General features: G+C 46.1%; 3 protein-coding genes across 3 annotated transcripts in view; 1 reads left to right on the plus strand and 2 right to left on the minus strand.

Moving 5' to 3' along the window:
• Positions 1–3505: 3505 nt before the first annotated feature.
• On the plus strand, positions 3506–5751 carry LOC118511208 (neuronal acetylcholine receptor subunit non-alpha-3-like). The gene is made up of 8 exons (XM_036053991.1): positions 3506–3663; positions 3847–4001; positions 4090–4134; positions 4231–4340; positions 4419–4798; positions 4866–5018; positions 5100–5293; positions 5349–5751. The coding sequence occupies exons 1-8, from the start codon at positions 3579–3581 to the stop codon at positions 5514–5516; spliced, it is 1290 nt and encodes a 429-aa protein (XP_035909884.1). The 5' UTR covers positions 3506–3578; the 3' UTR covers positions 5517–5751.
• A 1082-nt stretch (positions 5752–6833) lies between these two features.
• Positions 6834–11219, minus strand: LOC118511206 (beta-hexosaminidase subunit beta-like). Its single transcript, XM_036053987.1, has 7 exons — positions 10968–11219; positions 10742–10821; positions 8499–8681; positions 8341–8416; positions 8150–8265; positions 7342–8076; positions 6834–7280 (listed from the first exon to the last, which is right to left on the minus strand). The coding sequence occupies exons 1-7, from the start codon at positions 11080–11082 to the stop codon at positions 6924–6926; spliced, it is 1662 nt and encodes a 553-aa protein (XP_035909880.1). The 5' UTR covers positions 11083–11219; the 3' UTR covers positions 6834–6923.
• A 2478-nt stretch (positions 11220–13697) lies between these two features.
• The window catches only part of LOC118511209 (protein disks lost), a 75827-nt gene continuing 67867 nt past the window's right edge, over positions 13698–21657 (minus strand). Inside the window, exons 4-12 of the mRNA XM_036053992.1 lie at positions 21467–21623; positions 21063–21344; positions 19612–19743; positions 15262–16191; positions 15044–15170; positions 14638–14970; positions 14353–14562; positions 14105–14292; positions 13698–14033 (exon numbers count right to left, since the gene is read on the minus strand). Of these exons, the coding sequence (XP_035909885.1) occupies positions 13881–14033; positions 14105–14292; positions 14353–14562; positions 14638–14970; positions 15044–15170; positions 15262–16191; positions 19612–19743; positions 21063–21344; positions 21467–21623 (2512 nt within the window). The 3' untranslated portion in view covers positions 13698–13880. The remainder of the gene's footprint in view (positions 14034–14104; positions 14293–14352; positions 14563–14637; positions 14971–15043; positions 15171–15261; positions 16192–19611; positions 19744–21062; positions 21345–21466; positions 21624–21657) is intronic.

Here is a 21657-nt window from a genome sequence, read left to right on the forward strand (position 1 = left end):
CAACGTTGAAGATGATTATGATGATGATGACGATAAAGATGACAATTCTTTCCCTTTACGACATCAAAACTCCCGTAACTAAGCCAATTTAGGGAAAGCTATTGCAGGTACAGTTAAGTGCTACTCGTGAGTTTACAATTTTTTTTATTGAGTTATTTGTATGTTATGCACATGACTGTCTATTCAGCTTTGGCAGCTTGGTTTTTGCACGCATAATGAACTTTTGTTGAGCAATTCCAAAGAAGCATCCGATAAGGTAGTAGCAGCGAATGGTGGAACATTGGACATCGTTGCTCGTGGTACTGCAAGCATAAATTCGAATTGCAGAAAATATCACGATAGCGTTGGAATATGTGACGTGCAATTGATTTCTGGTTTGATTTTGAACTTAATCTCTGTGAGTAGAATGGTACAGATGCGATGTACCGTCCGATTCGACAATTGGACCAGGTCGAACGGTGCACACAAAAGGCTTTGTCGAACAATATTACTGAATGCTTCGGACTGTGGCACAAACGGATGGGTAAACTGTGTGCGACTAATCTAAAGAAGCTCGTTGCCGATGGTTTGGCAACTGAAATTACGCTGAAAAATGCAGAAGGTGCTCACTGTCAAATTTGTCCAATGGGAAAACAATCGAAGCTACCGGTTTCGAAGGCAGGTTCACGTGCGACGAATATGTTGCAGATGATACATTCGGATATCAGTGGTCCGATGGAAACGTATTCTCTTGGTGGTAATCGGTACTATATTACATTTATCGATGACGCAGAATCCGAAGTTTTTGTGGTTTTCAAGAATTTCCACGCGATGGCAGAGCGTCAGAGCGGCAAGAAAATGAAAGTGATTTGGACTGATAACGGTAAGGAGTATTTAACAGAGAAAAGGCGTTGGCCATGACGAGACGTCAAACAAGTACGTCTTCTTCTTCCTTCGCACTACAACCTTGCAAGATCTCGGGCCTGCCATTTCTGGCCTTCTGTGACTTGATTTTACCCGTAGCAAAGTAGTCAGCTCTGAGTACGGGGAGTCGGTCTAGATGGGATTTGAACCTCGGATCCTGCCGTGTGAATAATTGTGGTAAAGGTGCAATGTCAACTGTTTGAGGGAAAACTTCCGAAAAGCTTTTGGGCTGAGGCCGTATCTACTGTGGTTTACCTCATGAGCCGATCTCTATGGAGAGTCGCTGTGTTGGAAATGGTGGTTCACACAAAACTAACTTTACAGGGTTTTTCAATTGATTAGGCAATAGCATCCATTTTTATGGCAGACTTCTTAGATGGAATGGCAAACAAAGCTAGTTGATATGGAAACGGCAGGGAAATCAAATGCCCTTAATTGTGATGTCCTCAGATGATATTCTCATAGTAGCCGCTGATATTGTACACGTCATTTCAGCGCTCGGGTGAGTGCGTGTAATATCAAAAGCTCGCGATAACTCCATGTATTCAGCTTCGCATGATGAAAATGAAAGATTTTCGATCATCAGGATCTCCTTCTCAATCTGCATCGCTAAAAACAAGTATACTTCCTTTTCACTCAATACCAGGCTTTTGTGAACAACCTTGCAGCACAAGCCTTGCCTTATATAGTTGTAGGCCCCCATCAGAACCACGTTAGATATTAAACCCTCTCTTAGGTCCTGGTTTACGTCCTTCTGGTAGATCATTTAATTTCAACGCCTTGTTCTGGTCCAACGATGCAATTTCTTCTTTCATAGCTTGTATCCTTGTATCTGCATCGTGTCATGTCGCCGCATGACTTCATCATATGATTGTGGAATATATTCTTGTTCTATTTCAGTAGTTTGTCAAAAATAATCACCATATTTATTGTGATAAGTACGTTTTCGATCACTGCGCCTCAACCCTTGTTGAGTTCTCTTCTCCAGAATCAACGAATTTCTGTCTTCTTCCGAATTTGTTACGATATTTTCTTGATCTTCGTTGTGCGTGTCTTTATTCACTGTCAGATTATCTGATTCTTCAACAGCTTCTGTGCCGGGGCTGAAATCTGTTCTCAATAATCTGATAAAAGACCTTCGCATTGCGTCGCAGGAGGTGCTGCATTAGATGAAACAGGAAAATTCCACTTCTCGACTTATAAGCGTTTGTTTCTTCTTGAAGTCGTTTAAACGATATCCTTTGGTTTCTTCATTGTAACCCCTCAAGATTTGAGGTCCTACTTGCGCCGCTTCTCCTTCGGAATTTGCACCATAGCTTTAGTGCCGAATACACACAGATGGGAAATGTTAAGTTTTCTTCCAACCCACACTTCCACGGGGGTCATGCCGTGCCCACTATTAGGAGATCGGTTGTTGAGGTAAACCTGTTGTAAACATAGAAGTCCGCGAAGGTACAAATGTCATCGAGCATAATAATTAGGACTAGTATTTCAGGTATCTGTTGGCTAGCTTATGAGAAAGTACGGCTTCCAGTCCAGTTGTCGTGGTCGTTTTCTAACAACTCGTATAGTTTTTATCTTTGGTTCAATTGAGGTCGATGTGATCAACAAATTGAGCTATCCATTCTCTGCCGAACAATGAATCCAATTTTCCTGAAACGACATCGACACTTTCGTTTTAGATTTTCACGACAAATTGCTATGTACATTAGCAAACGTACTAAGCATGTAATGAGAGGGTCAGAGTAGCTCAAAAACTGAGGATCCGATGGAAGTAAATTGTAGTATGGCTTGATGAATCGAAGAGTTGCTTGGGAGACGAAACTACATGGAGCTCCTGTATTCAGTGCCATGCTCAAAGGTTGTCCATCGATCTCAACCTGGATCATCTTTTTTTTTTGCTGAGAGATCGACACAACTTCGTAATGTGCCCTTTCATTTTGCAACTGCTGCAACGTGCGTCTCGAAAACGGCACTAGTTTCGCATATGGTAGCCTCCGCATCCATTGTACATGTTCCAATCAGCACAGACATTTTGCCGTTGGTTACCTTCCTATGTCTTGCGCCGAACAGATCTGAAGTGCTTCCGGCTAGCTGGGGCTGGACGCGATCTTTCCATTTTGGGTCGCTCGTAGGCAAGCTTGAATGTTGTCTTTGCGGACGGTGTACCTGTGTTCAATTCGAGCGCTGTGTTGTACGTTACTTCTAGAGTGTTGCCGACTTCACATGCTTCTTCGAAGTGGGTTGGATCCTTTTCTATTGCAAATCCTATTTCATTACAGCATGTAGACGAAGTAGGTTTTACCTAAGTAGCCATTGATATTTGTCATATATGTAACACGGTACTTTGTATTGAAAAGGTTGATTTTTAATTAAAAGCTTACCGCGAACTTCACCCTGCAAAAAAGTTGCATCAATCCAAAGAGATGCAAAAGTTCCATCATCAAACAACCTAAAGGCAATGTTGTTCTTTGCTCCGTAAGATAACAAACACGCCATCCGGTAGGAGGATTTGACTAGTTAACGCCTACCGAATCCGCTAATCCTAATCAGTTGAGCGGATCTTGGGTCCGGACCTAGTCGGATGTGTTGTGCTGCGTGCCCTCGACAGTGCGTCAGTTGCTCAGTACGAGCTGCACTAGCCGGCCGATCGATCGATCATTCGTTGCGCTACGATGTTTGGCCCTGGGTCCACCATAGCCAGGCTCGTCGTCCTGCTGGGATGGATCACATTGCTGTTAAATCACGTACTACCGGCAGGTATTACACGCTTCCAAACTGTCCCATTCACCGGAGTGCTTTGCGCTTCCAGGCGCGTTCGTACGTGACATTCCGACAGGCAGCAAGCGTATCCTTCCCATGGGTGCTAACGCTCAACGTGTGTGCATGTTGTTTTGCTCTTTTTCTGGGTGATTGACTGACTGACTATCGGACACGGGGTAGCATCGTTCGAGTGCGGCAAGGACTCGGTCAACACGGAAAACAGGCTCAAAAGCTCACTTCTCTGCAATGGCTACCGTGCTGATATGCGACCAAGAAAGGATAACACCCAGTCGGTCAACATAACCGTGGCCTACTACGTGCTAACGTATGAGCTTGTACGCAACACAATCGTCCCTCCTGTTGTTTCGTGGTCGTTGCCATATCTCGGTTTCTGGTACATTCCTCTCTTTCTCTCTCTTGCAGGAAGGAGCGGATGACTTGATGAAATTGGGCGTGTGGATGGAGTTGGTAAGCGGCATGCTGATCATGCTCCGTCTCAGGATCACGTATTTGTAATTTAGCTTCCATTTGTCCATTCGGGAATCGGGGACTTTTGCTTCACAGAAATGGACGGACGAGTATCTGCGCTGGAACAGCACGCAATGGAGCGGCATAGAGCGAATCGCAATCAATTCGGACGAGATTTGGCTACCAGACTTTCGGCATTACTCGTCGTACGTAAGCCTTACCCCGTCTGGTTCGACTGTTTGGAGAAAGTGAACTCAAGTGCTTGTTTTCCGTGTGCGTTGCAGATACTACAATCCACAGGAGCTACCCGATTGTGCCAACCCCAAGTGTTCCGTGGCGCCGAATGGGACCGTGACCTGCCTGCCCGTGTGCGGCATGAACGCTAAATGTGATGCCGACTATTCGCGCTGGCCGTTCGACATGCATCGGTGCAGCATGTACTACGGGACGTGGGCCAACTCGATGGACGAGGTGGACATACACATAACGGACGTGTGCCTTGCCAGAAATGCAGAGTTCAAAAGCCCAAAGTGGGGAGTGGTCTCGCTTGATCACAGTCGAAGGGAAATTCGGGATGACTACATGTACAGCGTGCTGAACGTCGACGTAGTGCTCATTAGACGTGCTAGTTTCGAGCAGGTCGCTATCATTGGACCAATCTTGAGTGAGTTTCGACAGACAATGTTTCCCTTGAAGGCTTCATCATCCTTTAACATCCATCTGATCCTCAGTTTTAGCGCTCCTTAATGTGTATATCGTTTGGCTGCGATCGAGCAGCTTCGAAAGGAAGGTTATGCTCGGATTGTCCACGTTCTCTCACTTTTCCTATCTCAAACAACTGGAATGGGCACTCCCGTACAATCGCGATACGCTTCCAAATTGTAGTAAGTCATGTCGACGGTTTCCTACTGGCAGTGGTAGCTCATTGACGCTGCATATAATATATCGATCTCGCTACCTTTTAGTGATCTTTCTGCTATGTTCGACCGTGCTGAGCGTTGTGCTGCTGCTGCTCACCTTACTCAACTGTTGGATTCGTATGCGACGAAACCGTGATCCTACGACGGAGTCATTCTTCGATCGTATGACAGGATCATTTTCCCAGAGTCGGGTGGCCGAACTGCTGCTGGCTGCAGACTATTTGGAACTAAACTATACGGTAAGCGAAAACTCCAGGACGTTTGACGCTACTCTGATCTTTACCCATTCGACAGGTGACACCAGAGGAGAAAGAACACTTTTGGGCGAAGTTTGCAAAGTTGTTTGATCGAGTGCTGGCGATAGGATGTTTGATGGTTTATGTAGTACTTTTCTGGCTCTTCATACCCTTCAGCCATCGGTTGGAGCAACTGCCCGGGGTGAATTGTTACATATCGGCATAGTCTGAAACGCAAAGATACAGGGACAAAAGGAGCAAATTATCTTGATGTGTCTTTACTGAGCTCCATCCAAAGTTTTTGAATCGATCGTTCATTCCTCTGATTAGTCTTATGCAGTAAACGTTATTTCCCAGCATCAACATGGCCTTATGCTACAACTTATCCTCCGTGTCCACTAAATTCATGTCTCTCGTCTCTTCTGTTTTAAGGAAAATTGCTTCAGATCGATAGTTAGACACCATGTATATCAAATTCCAGACGACCCTTGACAATATTCTCCTCGACTTAATGATCACGAATTTTACAAAACTTTGACTTGGAGATCCATTGTTTCCGTGGCTCAAATCGTATCTGTACGATAAGAGTTACAGAGTCAAGATGGTGGACTTTCTCTTTTGCTGCTTCGAAGCCATGTCCGGAGTGTTCTTAAAACTATTAAGTTGTTTGTTAACTACTATGTGAATATTCTTCCTCCTTTACGTTGATGCCTTTAAAATTAATAGGTCTGTGGCCTCATCCGTTGATTATTTGAATCTCAAAACATTCCTGAATGTTTTCGATGTTTGGTGTTGTTCCAATGGTCTAGTACTTTGCCTTGGTAAATGAAGCGTAATATTATTAGATCGATCATATACCAAAATACATTGTTAAATATACTTTTCGAGAAACTAATTTGAGAAGCGGGCGGTACGAGGAGAGGCATTGACGGCGCTGTTCTTTATACGGTAGGATCGGTAGGATTCAAACCGCAACCCCATACGCGGGACCAACTGTCCAGGAAGGGGTAACATCAAACATTCGTGATCCTCTAAGTTACAAATCGCAGTACTACTCCAGGGATCACTCAAAATTAGAACGTAACACAATGCCTTTATCCTTTGCATTGAGTACACGATATCGCCAGAATGAACCCTTTTTTAAAGATCGCTTAGGTCCTTTAATGACTCTTATAATTAATGTCATTTTCTCACCATCCATTTCCGTTCTCGTGTGCGTGATTCCACTTCCAGCTCCGTTCCTTAGTGTAGGTGACTTGCTTTAGGTCATTATTTTTTTAATTAGTTCCAAGCAATGCGGCTAGGTCATCCTTATTGAACAAAAAAAAAGGGGGAAAATATTAATATTTGGTTTGAAATATTTCACATCAATTAAACCGTTGAAAATATCCTACCAGCTTGAAATAGCTACAGATATTTCCCTGTAGTAAGAGTACCCACCGGTAGATGGCGTTTCTCGATGTTGCCTGAAATTACCCATAAAAGAGTTCTGCAGATCTTCTACGTTTGGAAAAAAGGAAATTATAGATTCAAAACAACAGGATAATGAATTTATCGCTATTTCCTGCAATGTTTATTAGTTATTATCAAATAATTTCATGACATTAGCTCCAACGCACACATGCTGTTGAATTTAAATGCAAAATCCGGGCCCGTTCGGTGGTTGTGCCGGTATTCCACGGTGGTTCATGCGGCACGTTTGCTCCTCCAATCGACGAGCCGCTTCGTCCGCATTGTTTACACTAGCGGGCGACCAAAGCTTCTCCGCCGTGGCAGACACGCGTGGAAAAATGCGCGGCAGTATGTTATGCCCATTGACTACCTCCGACCACATGCATGCTTCGCCACCCAGCACGAGCGACTTCTGTTGGCCAGTGCCGATGAAATCGTGAGGATCACAGTTATAAAACTTGCGCCAGTCACCACCGGTGCTGAGATGATCGAGATACCAACAGGAGGACAGCAGGGCGGGTAATCCATCGCGCGTGATCTGCAACGAACGTTACGTTAGTGGGGAGTGCGGATAAACGGCCGAGATGGTGCCAACTAACCTTGTTTAGCAGATCCTGACGGTTGCCGGTCCAAACGTGTACCACCGTTCCGTTCGGCAGTCGCACACCGTTCACATAAACCTCCTGCCAGACGAGCGAGCTGCGATTCAGCACATCGATCTGATCGACAATCCGCTGGATGAACTTTTCCTCCAGCATCTCGAATGAGTACAGCCGGTTCTGTTTCATGTACTCCAGAATGTGGGGATTGCTAGCCCAACATTCGAACCCAACTTCGTCCCCGCCGAGATGGACGTATCGATCGGGGAACACTTCAATCACCTCGCGGAACAGATTCGACAGGAAGGTGTAGGTAGATTCGCGCGTTGGATCCATCGGTCCGAGCTTGCCCCGGTACTGGTCGTAGCATTCGGTGAGCAGTTCCGGGTGCGAAACGCCCCACGAACGCGTATGCCCGGGTGTGTCAAACTCCGACATCACCCGGATGCCACGCAGCGTCGCTTCCTCGACGATCATGGCAATGTCCGCCTGGGTGTAGACCATGGACGGGTGATAGGCGCCGCGCTCGCTTAGCTCCGGGAAGGTTCGGCTTTCGTACGGGAAGCTATGATCATCGACAATGTGCCAGTGGAACACGTTCAGCTTGTTGTATGCCATCCCGTCGAGGATCTTCACCAGCGTGCAGGTGTCGATGAAGTGGCGCGATGTGTCCACTAGCAGGCCGCGGTGCGAAAAGCGAGGACCATCGTCAATCGTTGTCGCGTTGATTCGAAGCTGTAAGGAGACAGTACAGTTGGACGTTTGAGTTTTGGTGGCAAGACTCATCATTCTCACTACGCATAGGTACCATGCTGCCATCATCCGATAGAACAACCATTTGCGAGAATGATTCAAGAGCACGCAGCATTCCCCAGACGGAAAAGGAGGACAAAAGGGCCTGAAAGTCGTCGATGATGATTGTGTCTAGAAAAAGAACATAACAACTGTGGAAAATCGGGGGAACCCAAAGCCTGTTGCGTTATGTTCGTTCGAACTTACATTCTTCGTCCATGGAAAGGTAAGGTAACGCTTCGCAGGGAGCCTTTAGATCAACCTTAACTTGTTCCAGATACCCCTGGATACGGAAACAAAGGAGAATGTATCATTGAATGCCACATACGCTAGTTTTTATCTCATGCTAAAGTATTCTAACTTACAGCCCAGTTTGAATCCGAACGCCAGGATCGATGTGCCTCACTGCTAGTACGCAGCCCATTGTTCGATTGGAAGGAGTATCCCCGGTTGACCATCGCCCGGCGGGTAGTATTTCCAATGGAGAGCACCAGTTTTTGGTAGCGATCGAGTGCCTTCGTTAGGATGTCGCAGCTGAAATTCATCGACTAGAAAAGAGCTGGTTAGTTGGGGATGGTTAGGATAAGCGTACAAGGTCTACTTATTGAATGGCCTGTAATAGTGGTTCTTCTTTGGCACTACAATCTCGAAAGGTTTCACCTTGCCATATCTGCCTTTCTGTGACTTGATATTATCCGTAGTTGTATAGGCAGTCAGAATGGGATTTGATCCTCTGAGTCCTGTCGCGTGAAAACCGGCGCCGCTATCGCCTCTGCTACCGAACCGCCCCAAATACATCGCTCACAATTTTATGCAGTTTTCTTTTAACTGTACAATATTCCATTATATAATTGCAAAACTCCACAAATGGCTTGCTATATTCTACACTAGTCATTTGTCATGCCTCTGAGTGGTTTAGCCCCTCCATTATACTACCCAAGTAGGCCCTAAGTCAAGTAAGCCCTCAGATCACATGCATGGTTGGGTTGGGAGGTTGTTAAGCCAAGGAAAAGTGAAAGAACCCGCTACAGTGTAGTACTATATTTGACAGTCTTGGCAGTAATGGCTTGATCTTTGACAGTAATGTTTCATCCATCGCAGGCTACGTATTAAGATGAAGTGGACAATTGATAGGTAGAACTAGACCTTGTCGCACTTTCTTTACGCTGCTCACGATTACAGGAACAATATAAATACAATATAAATCCTAATAAATCTAAATAATGATAAATTATTTTAAAAACGGACATTTGTAGGGCCCTATTACTTCATGTCCCTTGCGAAGGCTTACAATTGTAAGCTCAAATTTTCAACTATCAAGTTTAACGTAATACTTGTGACTTTTAAAGCATGCAACAATGCTCATAGCTCATTCAACAATGAGTATATCCTGCATGTTGTGAATGAGTGTTTGATATGTTCATCTTCCATTCAGACGCATTTCCAACTTGACCCTTGAATTGAATGTTAAACTAGCTAGAGATTTCTTACTCTCTGCCTGTATAAGAGCCGCATGTTGTGCACTAGTTAAGCCCATGGTCGAATCTGGTGCAGTTCCAACATGTCCATCTTCCGGACTGTGGAAAGAAACGCTTGAATGAATCGAATGGTGATTTGCGTGATATTGTTTTTCGTTCCCTGCCCTGGAGAGACCATAATAATCGCTGGGATCAGAAACACTGGACAATCAACCCAGAAATGATAAAGCTACATTTGTCTCAGGAGTGCTGATAGAGATCATCTTGGACATCCTATAATTTGTTTGTGAATTTTGACACCAATACGGACATGACTACAATTTGGAAACAAAATTGCCATTGTAACGTACGGTAGAAGGCTTAGCTGGGCTTAGCCTTTCAGGGAACGGATGGACTATGCAAAGAACCATCTGAGGAATTTAAATTGAAACCATTTTTTCTGCGACGAGCAGAATTGATCGTGGAGGAACCTATGTAGGTGGAATATTCATGGTGGTAATTATTCAATCCGAGCTCTATAGGTTCGACTGACCCGTGCTTGGGACAGAGAACAGATAGAGAGAGAGAGATAGTTAAGCACTGTTGCATGACCCAACTTCTTCCATTTGACCCAACAAATTGTCGCATGAAAGCATTCTTCACAAGCTATTGATTAATTTGTTAAATAAACTTCACCACACTCAAGTTTAGTAACCGATTAGCTTCCGCTTCAGTTGCAACTGTACTTGCCCAGAAGCACTGCGGGGAAACACCACGGTGTAAGCTGAGCTCGCATCGCACGTCTTGATCAACACACTTCACATTGTTTGTTTGGGAGGGAGCGAAAACAGCAAAGCTGGGGTGGTGTTTACAGAACGCAATTAAACGTAATCCCCCGTGTGCCACTCAGCACACAAAAGATCGTCCGGCTGCTTTTTTGATGAGAGGCACACTGGATCGTCGTAATCTGGCCGTTACGTTAAGCGGTTGGGGAATGTGATTCTTATCGCTCATCGGTGAGTGAAGTAATCGTGTTCGAGAATACAATTGTCCTATAATCTTAGGCCAATCGCACTGATGAGTAGCGAGTCGGAGGAAAGTCCTTTCAGCATGGAATTATGTTATTAAACGATCGTGCTATAAGATCATACCTGAAAGCTGAATGATCCCGTTTTGATAGTGTAGAACTGTGCGGACGTGGTTTGGTTCCTCGGTTTGGGCCATATTTCTCCTGCGAATGATAGCGTTACGAGCGAGGAAAAGAAAACAGGCCATTCATCAGTGCACCTCATCATCGCACGCACATTGGTGGTAGGACAGGTCATTGGCTCCCGGAAGGGCGGCGAGCAGGTTTAGACCGACACGAACGCACCGTACCTTTGGTAGCCTTCACGACCGGACCGGGATCGACGATGTAGCCGCCCGTCCGCGGGACCGTAAGCAGGGTGATGCACAGGGCCAGCGAAACACGACCCCACTGTACAGCTTTCATTTTCACCTAGAACACACGCGTTGATAAGCGTTGACGAGCGAGCTGTCTGACCCGAACCGCACTCGATGAACACCGTTCAAGCACTGTCGCGCTGGTGAAGCTGTCCGGCCGGCACAAGCCTTCGATGGATCTCGCGGATCTCGTGGACGGGAAGAAGATTTCGTTGCTGTTGTTCCCTTCATCACGCCTCACGCTCGCTCGCGCTTCATCCGATGAGAGACGGAAGCATTTCTTGTTGCATGCGTTGTTCTTTCATTGATGTTCTTTAATCGTTCGTGTCTGCCGGCCGTTTGATTGTAGTAGCACGGCACTATCACATAACACCGCTGCGAGTGTGTGCTGCTGCGCGCGCCTCTTCTGTCCGGTCCGGTGTGTAAATGGTTGCAATAAGTCGATCGAAACCGCTCCCACTACCTTTTTCGCACACATTTTGAGGGTTGGGGAAATGTTGGGAATGAAGGGCACTTTCCAAATGATGCACTGGGACGAATCGGTAGCGCATATGAACACTATATTATCATTTGTATTGTTGACAAATACATATTATTTGCTATCTGCTTTGCTTTTTATTGGTTTGTGTCGTGTGGGTTTTAGCGCTTCTTAAGTGAAAAAAGGCGCTCAGTACTGTTAAACAGGCAAATAATGGGTATGCCTGCTCATTTTACAGTTGCTCTTAGTTATTGTTTATTATTCTCAGAGATGTGGAACTATTGCTCCGCAACAATTTGTGTGGGGTCTAAAAATGCGTAGGAATGTTTCAAGATTGCATACAAATAAAAACTGCTTGTGAAGACTTTCTGGATCAATAAAAACAGCTTTTATTGAGCTTTGCTTGTTTGAAAAATATTGACTTGTGGATAAGTTGTACTCACTGCTCATTTTAATTTTTGTCGATGGTGGGCCACAACAAAAAGACAAGAATTATGTATTATTTTGTGGACTGGACAGTCCTATCAATATTGGCATGCTGTTATTTAAAGGTTCTCGAAAAAAAGAAATGAATTTAAGTATCGTTGAAGGAATATGGGTTGTTTGGTGAAGCGATCTCGAAAACTATAAAACATCTCTCAGCTGCTTCCGTGGCTTGGCTTCTATACTATACAAATACTTATGGATTTAAGGTTAGTCTTAACCTGTGTAATCTAAAGATTGGTTCGATATGCTGTATTCATTATCAACGAGTGAAATAGTCGAGCCATCCAAGACCACAAAGATCACAGAAAGCCAGATATGGCATACCGAGACCTCTCGAGGTTGTAGTGCCTGCCAAGGAAGAAGAAGAAGGTGATTGGAAATGGACACTCTGTATGTATCCACATCCTCAAACATAGTCGTAATTTTATGTCTTAGTTGGTATTCTTTCTGGTATTACAATTCTTGGTTCTGGCATAACACCTACATCAGACCTTTAAGAATATATCATCATCGTCATCATCATCATGTTGGCCTACTCTTTTAAAGAGCACGTCGTCGTGACATGGCCCGGTCAACAATAGATTTCCAGGAAACTCGATCCCTGGCTGCAGCTTCCCATCCGTGTGGGCACCTGATCCCAGACAGGTCTTCACCTGATCCAGCCAACGAACTCGCTGTGCTCCCTGACGCCTCGTGCCGAACTGGAGTCGCTGACGAATACCTTCTTGGCGAGGCATGAGTCCGGCATCCTCATAACATGCCCCAGCCTTCGTATCCTGTCGGTCTTCGCCACCGTCAGGATGTCTGGTTCGCCGTATAGCTCAGCAAACTCGTGGTTCATCCTTCTCCTCCACACTCCATGCTCGAACACACCGCCGAAGATGGTCCAGAGGATGCGTCGCTCGAACACGCCCAGAGCGTATATACATTTATTAATTTTATTTGAAGCTAATATCCCGTACGACAGTGCTGATTCATGAATAGCTCACTATATACAGTATAGTATAGTATGCATCTTTAGAAGATTATTTGGAGGGCATATGACAACATTGAATAAACAAGAAGTGTGATATAAAGCAAATATCGGTATGAAAGACGTTCAAATGATTTTGATTCAATGCATTGAGTGTAGCATAAAATGGATGATTCAAGTGATTAAAATCGTAATAAATGTATGTACATGGAAACCGGTAAAAAATTAAAAAGACGCTCGACATACAGGGTTTCCGAGAAGAACTAACGATGTGCGAGCCATTTCTGGGCAATGGCTAGGATGAAGTAAACAATTGCCAGGTTGAACTGGCGATCTGTTACCCTTTCTAGACTATGGCCAAGTTGAACTAGACACAGGCTCGCACAGAAATGGCTCGCACAACAGCACATCGTTAGTTCTTCTCGGAAACCCTGTAAGTTCACAAATTTAATTAGATACCCTGCAGCTCTGTTTGATCAAATCATACTAGCGCCATCTAGTGTGGATTGAATTGACATTGAAGTTTTCGAAAAGGTTTTTGTCTGTGCTTGAAATGGATTCGTAAATCACTTTTGGATCGGTTGCGGAACAAGTGTGATTGTACAGGTTGACAAAATGATTGATAATTATTTCGCTCCACACGAGGAGAATGGAAAATCAATAAGAGCGTGGGAAAATATGAAACATTTTATCTATTCTATCCTAACTAAAGATGAGAAAAAATCAGTTTGTAAAAAGTTATGATGCGTTTTATTGTATCACCATTCATTGTCCTAATTACACCTAAGTCGAACAAAAAAACATACAATTCGAACACCAACGTCCGGTACCAGCTAAGCGCTAGCCGCCGGACCGTTGCTTGGTACGTATGGTTATTACAGCTAGTAAAGTGTGAACAATTGTCTGAATATCAAAGATCGGTAATGTCTCTCGCAAAATCGGACAACATTTCCATAAACATTTCCGAGTGCGAATCGTCGATGTTGTGGCGGCCGTGGCGTGATGCAGGGCCACCCTTCTGCAGTACTCGCTTGATAACAACCGAAACACGATCCAGGGTGGACTGTGATTTGAATAAAACACAAAAATACATGTATTAAATACATACGCAACAACAGAGCGTGTCGTGCTTACCGGTGGCCAATCTTCGCGGAATAAAGTGACGAACTGATCGTTCAATAAATCCTTCGTTATGACATCCGCTTCGAGTAGTACGGTGATGAGCTCTGCGTACGCTTCGTAGTGAGGTGTGGGTGCGGCAGTAGCTTCGAGCATTCGGATGAAGCGCTTGCTTACCAGATGGGAAAATACGTAGTTAGCGTCTGGAGGAGAAGGGGTACATGTTTAACAAATAGTAATACAAAAATGAAATCAAAGATTACCTCGCTGCATCTGCCTCCGACGATATAGCTCTATTTCTGCCGGATACACAAGGGACCGCTCGTGCGCGGCTAGAGATTCGTCACCACCACCAGGCGATTCCTCCGGTTCCGGCGGTGGTGGCAAACAGAAGCGGGCCAATTTTTTGTGCTTCCAAATTTTGACGGTCCGTTGGAACAGCTCAGGTACGCTCAAATCACAGCGCGATTTTACTGCAAGAATAAAACATTATTTGACACATTAAGTAAAGCGCCGTTTACGCTATCGAGAGATCGATCAATAGTTACTTAGAAGTAAAATCAATTGAAGCAACATAAACGCCAGTATGCGGTCCATCATCGGTGTTGTGGTGAGACTCGGTTGTTCGAGAAAATCGTAGCTTTGTGCTATAAATTCATACAATTCGCCTGCAGCAAGTTTATCCGGACTGGACGAAGCCCGATGCACGAGAAGCTGCAGCTTTACGTACAAACCGGACGGCATGATGGCGCAATTTTCCGCGACGGAGAATTCCGTTTGGTTGGCATTGGTTGAGAGTGTTTTGTTTGCTTGCTGCTGTTGGTGCAGGTGTTTGTGTATTAAGCTTTGCGCTTCACCTTCCACATCCTTACAGAACAGGCCTGAAAGGGGAGAATAGAAACATCATGAGTCGTTTGCACCGTAAGATGCTGCATTTTACCACTCCCGACTTACCCGTGATGGACATGTAAGCCTGTCGCCATTCGCTAGATTTCTGAAGGCACCTTTCGAGCGCAATGTTTCTACACAGTTTGCGAACCGGGTCGAGCGTTTCCGCCGGGAGCAATGCATCAAACGATTCCTGAAAGACAAAAAAACACACACACACACAGCAGCACATCAAGCCTTAGAACAGTCGGTGTGGTGTGCTTCGATGGCGCGACCGCACTTACCGTGATTCGTTTGTTTAGCATTTTGGGCACGTGGCTCTCCCAGGTATTGTTAATGCGGTCCAGCGCTTCGTCGCAGATGCTTTGGATTCTTCGCTTTGTGCCCTCCAAATCCGTCGCGCTCACGGCGGCTATACCGTCGCTGACTGTCTTTTTCTCGGGCAGAATAAACATCATTTGAAAGTCCTTTATCACGGCCGAGGTTGAGCGGTCCACGATTAGCTCAACTGTGCGGCGCAACGATTGGCTTTGTGATTGCAGAAATCCTTCCACTAGCCGTTGCTGCACGTTGCCGTGCGACGGTTTCGATCGATTGTGGCCAGCGCTCGCAGAGGAAATGTTTAGCGAAGACAGGTCGAGCGCGGTGGTCAGTTCGTTCACTGCGCTCGGTTGATGCTGCGTTACGACGCGTGTGGTGATGTGACGGTACCGGCCTGTTCGGGAGACGGTTTTCTCCACCTTGGACGGCATTACGGACACCCTAAAATCGGCCAGAAATGGGCAGGCTGCGCTGAGTATATTTTCCAGCAGTGGGTTAAACGCTATAGGATGTTTGCCACTGCTGGCGGCGTGTTCCGATGGAGCCGTCCGTTTAGCAACAATGTTGGTGATAGCACTGCTCACACACATTTCCGACGCGTTATAGTACTCCTCCGGAACGTTGGACTGCTCGAAAAGCCAATCGAGACAGCATCGCACGATAAACCTGGACGTAGGGACTACGAACAAGTCGCGATCAACGGCTAAGCTGCACATGGACGTCGCCTTATAGATATCGTGCAGCATCCGGAAGAGTTCTTCGTAGTAGCGTAGGCGAAGCGTCACCAGATCCAACATGCTAAGGTACTGAACGAGCCACGGTACGGTTATGACGAGCTTGTGCTCAGCAACCGATCGCAACAGCACGGGTTGTACGTCAAATGGAGGCAAGAGCTGCAAAGGAAAATCGAAATGGCATGGCATTAGTGTTGGGGGATTTAATTTTGGGTCCTTGCGGTGGTATGCAGGAATGTGGCCAGTAGAAAAAATCGATTTTATATTAACGAATGGTTTAAAGTTACTGTACTGTGGAAAGGTACAGATTTTGACTATTTTTACACTTTTATGTCCTGCCATTTGCATAATTATTCAGCGCAATTAAACCATAGCTGACACGACGATTGGCGGCGCCTTGTGCAACGTTTTGCAATGTTAATCGATATCGGAGGAACCCTGTCCCCTGCCCTGTTGGATGTTACAAAAACAAACTAAACCCAAGCGGAAGGGCCGAAAGAATCAAAATTGGAACAACAATCGCACCAACAATAAAAGCCCCCAACAGCAGTAGCTAGTAGCGGGGAACTTTCTCGGGAGCGAAGGGCTCACTGAGCGCTGGAAGTACATCCGGAACACAAAGGATGCTAAGCCTCGGGGTGCTGCTGCTGCTGCTTTGTCCTGCTCCTGATCCATGCCCCGGGAAAGCAGCAACAGGAGACGGTGGCCCACTCGTCCCCAATGTCCCCGGAAAAATTACCGTAATGGTATCTTCTTACGATAATGGTGCTCGTAAGACATGCAACAGCTTTCATGGCTCCACCTTCCGACCCCATTTTTCCTTCCGGTATCTGACACACCGACGCCGATAAACAAACACAAACATGTCCACCCGCCCCCCACCAACCCCCCCCCCCTTGCTGCCATCACTCGCGAGATGATGGAAGCGCCTAGAATCAACGAATTAGAAACGAACGAAAAAACTCCACCAGATACCGAGCTCGCCTGATTCTATCCTTTTTCATCCACCCCAAAATCCAGCCCAGTGTTTTTCGTTCGGGACGTGTACATTCCTATTTTTTTTGTTTTGGAGATGGTGGGTGTGTTGCATCCTGTTTGCGCTAACGGCGGCGTTAGCTTTACAGTACCGTTTGCTCTTATCACGTGCGAGCGGCTATTGCGCGTTCAATCAAATAGCACGCAGAACGGTTTTTGGAATCACCAGGAGGAAAATCCAATTCGAGAGAATGGTGGAGAAGATGGTAGACAAATGATGTGAGGATTTCAGGCGCAATAGTCCTCCGATTTCAATTTTCCAAAGGGATCAGAAACAACAAATGCGTGTAAGGAATTTTTGAAGAACACTCACACACGCACAGACGGTTAGGCTGAGTGCGGAACAATGAGCCTTTTTTACGGCACTGTCAGAACATCGGCAAGTAGCTATTGACGTCATAAAACTGTACTTTACGAAGCCATAAATCTTCGGCGAGGAGCAGGTTTCATTAACTGATTTTCAATTTGAATTTGGGAGGATAGTTTTGTATAAAAATTTCAAAGTACCTGGAGCCAACGGGCAACCCTACATATATCTACAACATATCAGTTTGTTTGGATCCTTTGCAAGCATTTTGTTTCGTTGTCAAACCACAAAAGATCAACAGCAGAAGTTTGTGAGCCTCCCTGGGCATGGATTAAAAGTTAAATTGAGAAGCGTGGCAAACGCACACTTGCTCACGCACTCACAAGCTTTCACGACACGTGTAAGTGATCGTTCAAAACGGTCACCGCCTACCCTTTAGAAATGGAAGGCAAAAACATGCTGCTAACCGCACAAAGGTTCAAACAGAGCGTAATGTCTTGGAATGGTTTTTGAGGACTTTTCGGTTTTGTTAAGTAAGACTGTTGGGAACGGGAAACCGTTTAATGGTATTAAATGTCGGACGATTTAACTGAATTGCTGCTTCTATATACTTTAGCATACAAGTTTGTTTAATTTTATATAAAAATAATAAGACAACCATATTTTTTTATTGATTTGGCAAAACAATCAAAGAAAATTAAACGAATCTCTAATTAAGTCCATCCATGAGCAGCGACGTTCGTCGTTAGTAAAATGCGAGGCTGGCCGAACGGGTGGATGGGTGCGTATCACAATCCACTTCATTTGTTTCTTCAAACAAAGAGCACCGCAGCGCCACCGAAGGCGTTGTGTTTAACCGCGTGCGGCGAAATGAAACCGGCGAAGTGAAATCAGCCTCACCAGGACTCGCTTCGGCATGGATGGTAGGGAGCGGCCGCCATTCTGGAAGCCGGCAGCACCAATACAAGCGAACGAGAAGTTTAATAATAACAACACGCAACATGCGGACATTTGCCGCTGCCTTGGAACTCCAAAAGGGCGCGTTCAAAACAAACTAAGGCAGCAAAGGATCCGGACAGCCCAGAGGGAAGCGGCGTGCAGGAGGCCGCTGGTGGTTCAACACGAAGCCCGCCAGCACCACGCGATTATGCGCAACAAGCAGCAGCAATAGCGTCCCGGCAAGTTCTGCCGTTGCTGAGTGCCTGCCGGAGATAAGGGTGTACCTTCGCTTCGCAGTCTAGGAGTTTACTTTTTTCTGGTGTGTGTGTGTGTGTGTGTGTGTGTGTGTGTGTGTGTGTGTGTGTGTGTTATTTGCACTACCGGGAAACGGCATCATTCCCGGAACAGGAGCGGGAGCAGCAATCAGGAGAGACATCGCCAGAATCGAGAGTGTGTCGATACTGCGGTGTGGAAATGGTCGCTGCTCGATACTGTGGCTCGATATGTGGCCGTCTAAGCACAGCAGTGTTCGTGGCAGGCAGGACACACCACACGCACACACCAACACGGTCGGCCAGTGCTTTCTGCGCATGGTAGCTGTTACGCAGTTTCTTTGTTTTCCCGCACGCCCGGATCTTGCAAGGCCGCAATCACTATCACACCTCCGGTGTACCTCCCACACTGGCGTCCCTCGTCCCGATAGCCTCCCTTGCTCTCTCTCCCTCTCTCTCTCTCTCTCTCTCGCCTTCCTGTGCTTGCTATCATTCCGTTTTATTTCTCTCGGTACCATCCCGATGAGTTAGCGTTTTCCTCCAGCGACAAAGGGAGGAAATTGAGAAAATTCCATTACCAGACAGTACCAGACAGAGTACCTCGTCGTCACCCTATGGTATCCGAATCCAGCAGTGAGTCCTGCGGTGCAAACTAAGCACACCACCACTCCAACCGACTGAGTGGCACGGCCGGTGCCGGCACTGTGTGCCTATGTGTGTGATTGGGCACGGACGGACGAACGGACGGACGGACGTACGGCCGGACGGCCCATAAAGCAGCGCGCCTGCGGGCAGTCGTTGGCGATGGATTTTATCGCACCAATCCATGAATGAAGGGAGAGCTAAGCAGCACGAATCAAAGACCCATTGCTGGAGAATGTCCATTCCTCCCCCCTCCACCCCGGAACACGATTGGAGCCACCTGTGGTTGGCTGTGGGCATGTGGCCGAACACTAATAATCCCCAGCACATTAGGCTTCCCACGGCGATGCTGGCCATAAATAATTGAACCAACAAAATGCTCACCATATTACGCAGCTCGATTTGACGGTTTTCCACTATCGTGTTTCGGCATCCTTCGTACTGGAACGGGCGGGCGATGATGAAGCCGATAAATTTGGCCAGCACGCGCATCGTGGCGATTGTTTCCGGGCGAACCTGTGAGCGAAAGGCAGGGGTAGAAGGAAAAGGGAAAATACATGTTTAGTCGCAATTAGTAGTGGATAAAGTTTGTAGTACGTCTGGCAAAGGAGATTTTGCGCGATCAATTTACTGCGCCTGAGACGGGGCAAATATAGAAAATTAATATAGTTATAAAGTAATTAAAACTTGCAGCTTCCGAACGATGGAGGCGCATGGTGTTTTATGGCTTCGTAACGAGTTTACCGATACCGAGCAGCAATCATTGATGCTGACCGCGCTCGCTGTGCTGCGTTCGAAATGGATTTGAAATGGATTCGTTTGTTTGCAAGGGAATTTGAGGAGATTCATTTTTACGCCAAATGTATGCAAACCATCATCTTCATATTGCGCCATAAATCCCTGGAATCGCTGCTGCTGCAGAGTTCACTGAACTTGTGGCCCGTACCATTCTCCGCAAAAGCGAGGGTAACAGTGAGGCTGTAATCGGAGACAGCCACACGGAACTCTATCATGGCTGTTGGCAAACGGGGAGTGCGTGGTAAAATCTGGGCGTTCTATTTCCGCCTTGCCAATGCGGGACGTTCACACAAAGTACGCGCTAACTACCGACGTCTCGTCGACCGAGCACCGAGAATCGGGTTGAGTGCGAGAACCAACAGGCGGCTGGTTATCGATCCGTTTTTGATGCGACGGTACTGATATACCGACACACACACACCTATATATATTAATTCTACACACCGCTCGAGGGGCTGGTTTTCCATGATTTGATAATATTGCTCACCGTTTGTCAGCGAACCGGGCGCTCGGCGCGTTGTACTGTGTGTGGTTGTGTTGTAGAGCTTGGTTGCAAATAGCATGCCAATCTACAATGCTTACCGAGGCACCGATTTACAGGATGAATGAGTGAATCTAAACTAATTAAAAGTCTCATCCATCGTTCCATTTAATTTCGTTCCCGGGGGAGATGTTATTCGTCTCTGTTTCCTGCAAACGGTTGCCTTCTTTTTCGAATCCCGCACTTTATTTTAGCTTCCAAAATTCATTCAATTCGTTCATATTCATACCCTTGCTACCCATGTTAACAAACACACATGCTGGTCCATAGGGTGATAACAAAGTTTTATCAATATTTACCAGAAAAACTCCCTCCCCGCTTCCCAGTGAGCACCGTACGAACCAAGTCGGAACTATCGTTTCAAACAAACGAACAGAAAAAAGGAAGTTTTTTTTCCCTCTCTTGCTATTTACCGTGCCACCCTCCTTTTTACCAGCACTGTTTTTTCATTTTCACCTTTGTGTTAGATTCATTCGCTCAAAACCGAGACACCTACCACGTATTCCGATCGGGTCGTACTTTCCACGCCGCATATGTTGAAAAGTTCGTACGTTGACCCGTTCATCTGCAGCAGCTCGTGGATCAGGACCGCTTTCAGTTGCTCGATGAACATCTGATGATTTTCGGTGGCCACAATAAAGTCCCGAAAAAACATCTGACTCCCGGGGAAGAGATACTGGGTGGAAAAAATGCTTGGTCCCACCAGCCGCTGCCGTAATTTCGATAGCTTTGTCAGGTCGATGTTTGGTAGCGCCATTTGCAGCTCGCTGGCAGAGTTCTGCAAGGAGAAACGAAAGAAAGAAAGCACGGAAAGGACAATCAATGTTTTAATATCAGAGCCTGTCTTCAATCTCATAGAACGCCTGTTGAAGGGTTGTGTCACCATGCTTCCGGACTTACGTCAAAGTTAAACGATATGATCAGCTGAGCACTAAACAGTTTCGCCAAATGGGACATATTGATTGGATGGTTGAGGATGTCCAGCATTGCTCGGACTTTCGAGCCGAGCTTCGCCTCGAATTCCCACGTCGGATTCAAATGTTCGGTTTCCCATACTCTGCAAACGGGTGAAGGAAGGAACGAGTTAAAGT

The sequence above is a fragment of the Anopheles stephensi genome, chromosome 3 (assembly GCF_013141755.1).
Source record: "Anopheles stephensi strain Indian chromosome 3, UCI_ANSTEP_V1.0, whole genome shotgun sequence".
NCBI classification, from domain to species: Eukaryota; Metazoa; Arthropoda; class Insecta; order Diptera; family Culicidae; genus Anopheles; species Anopheles stephensi.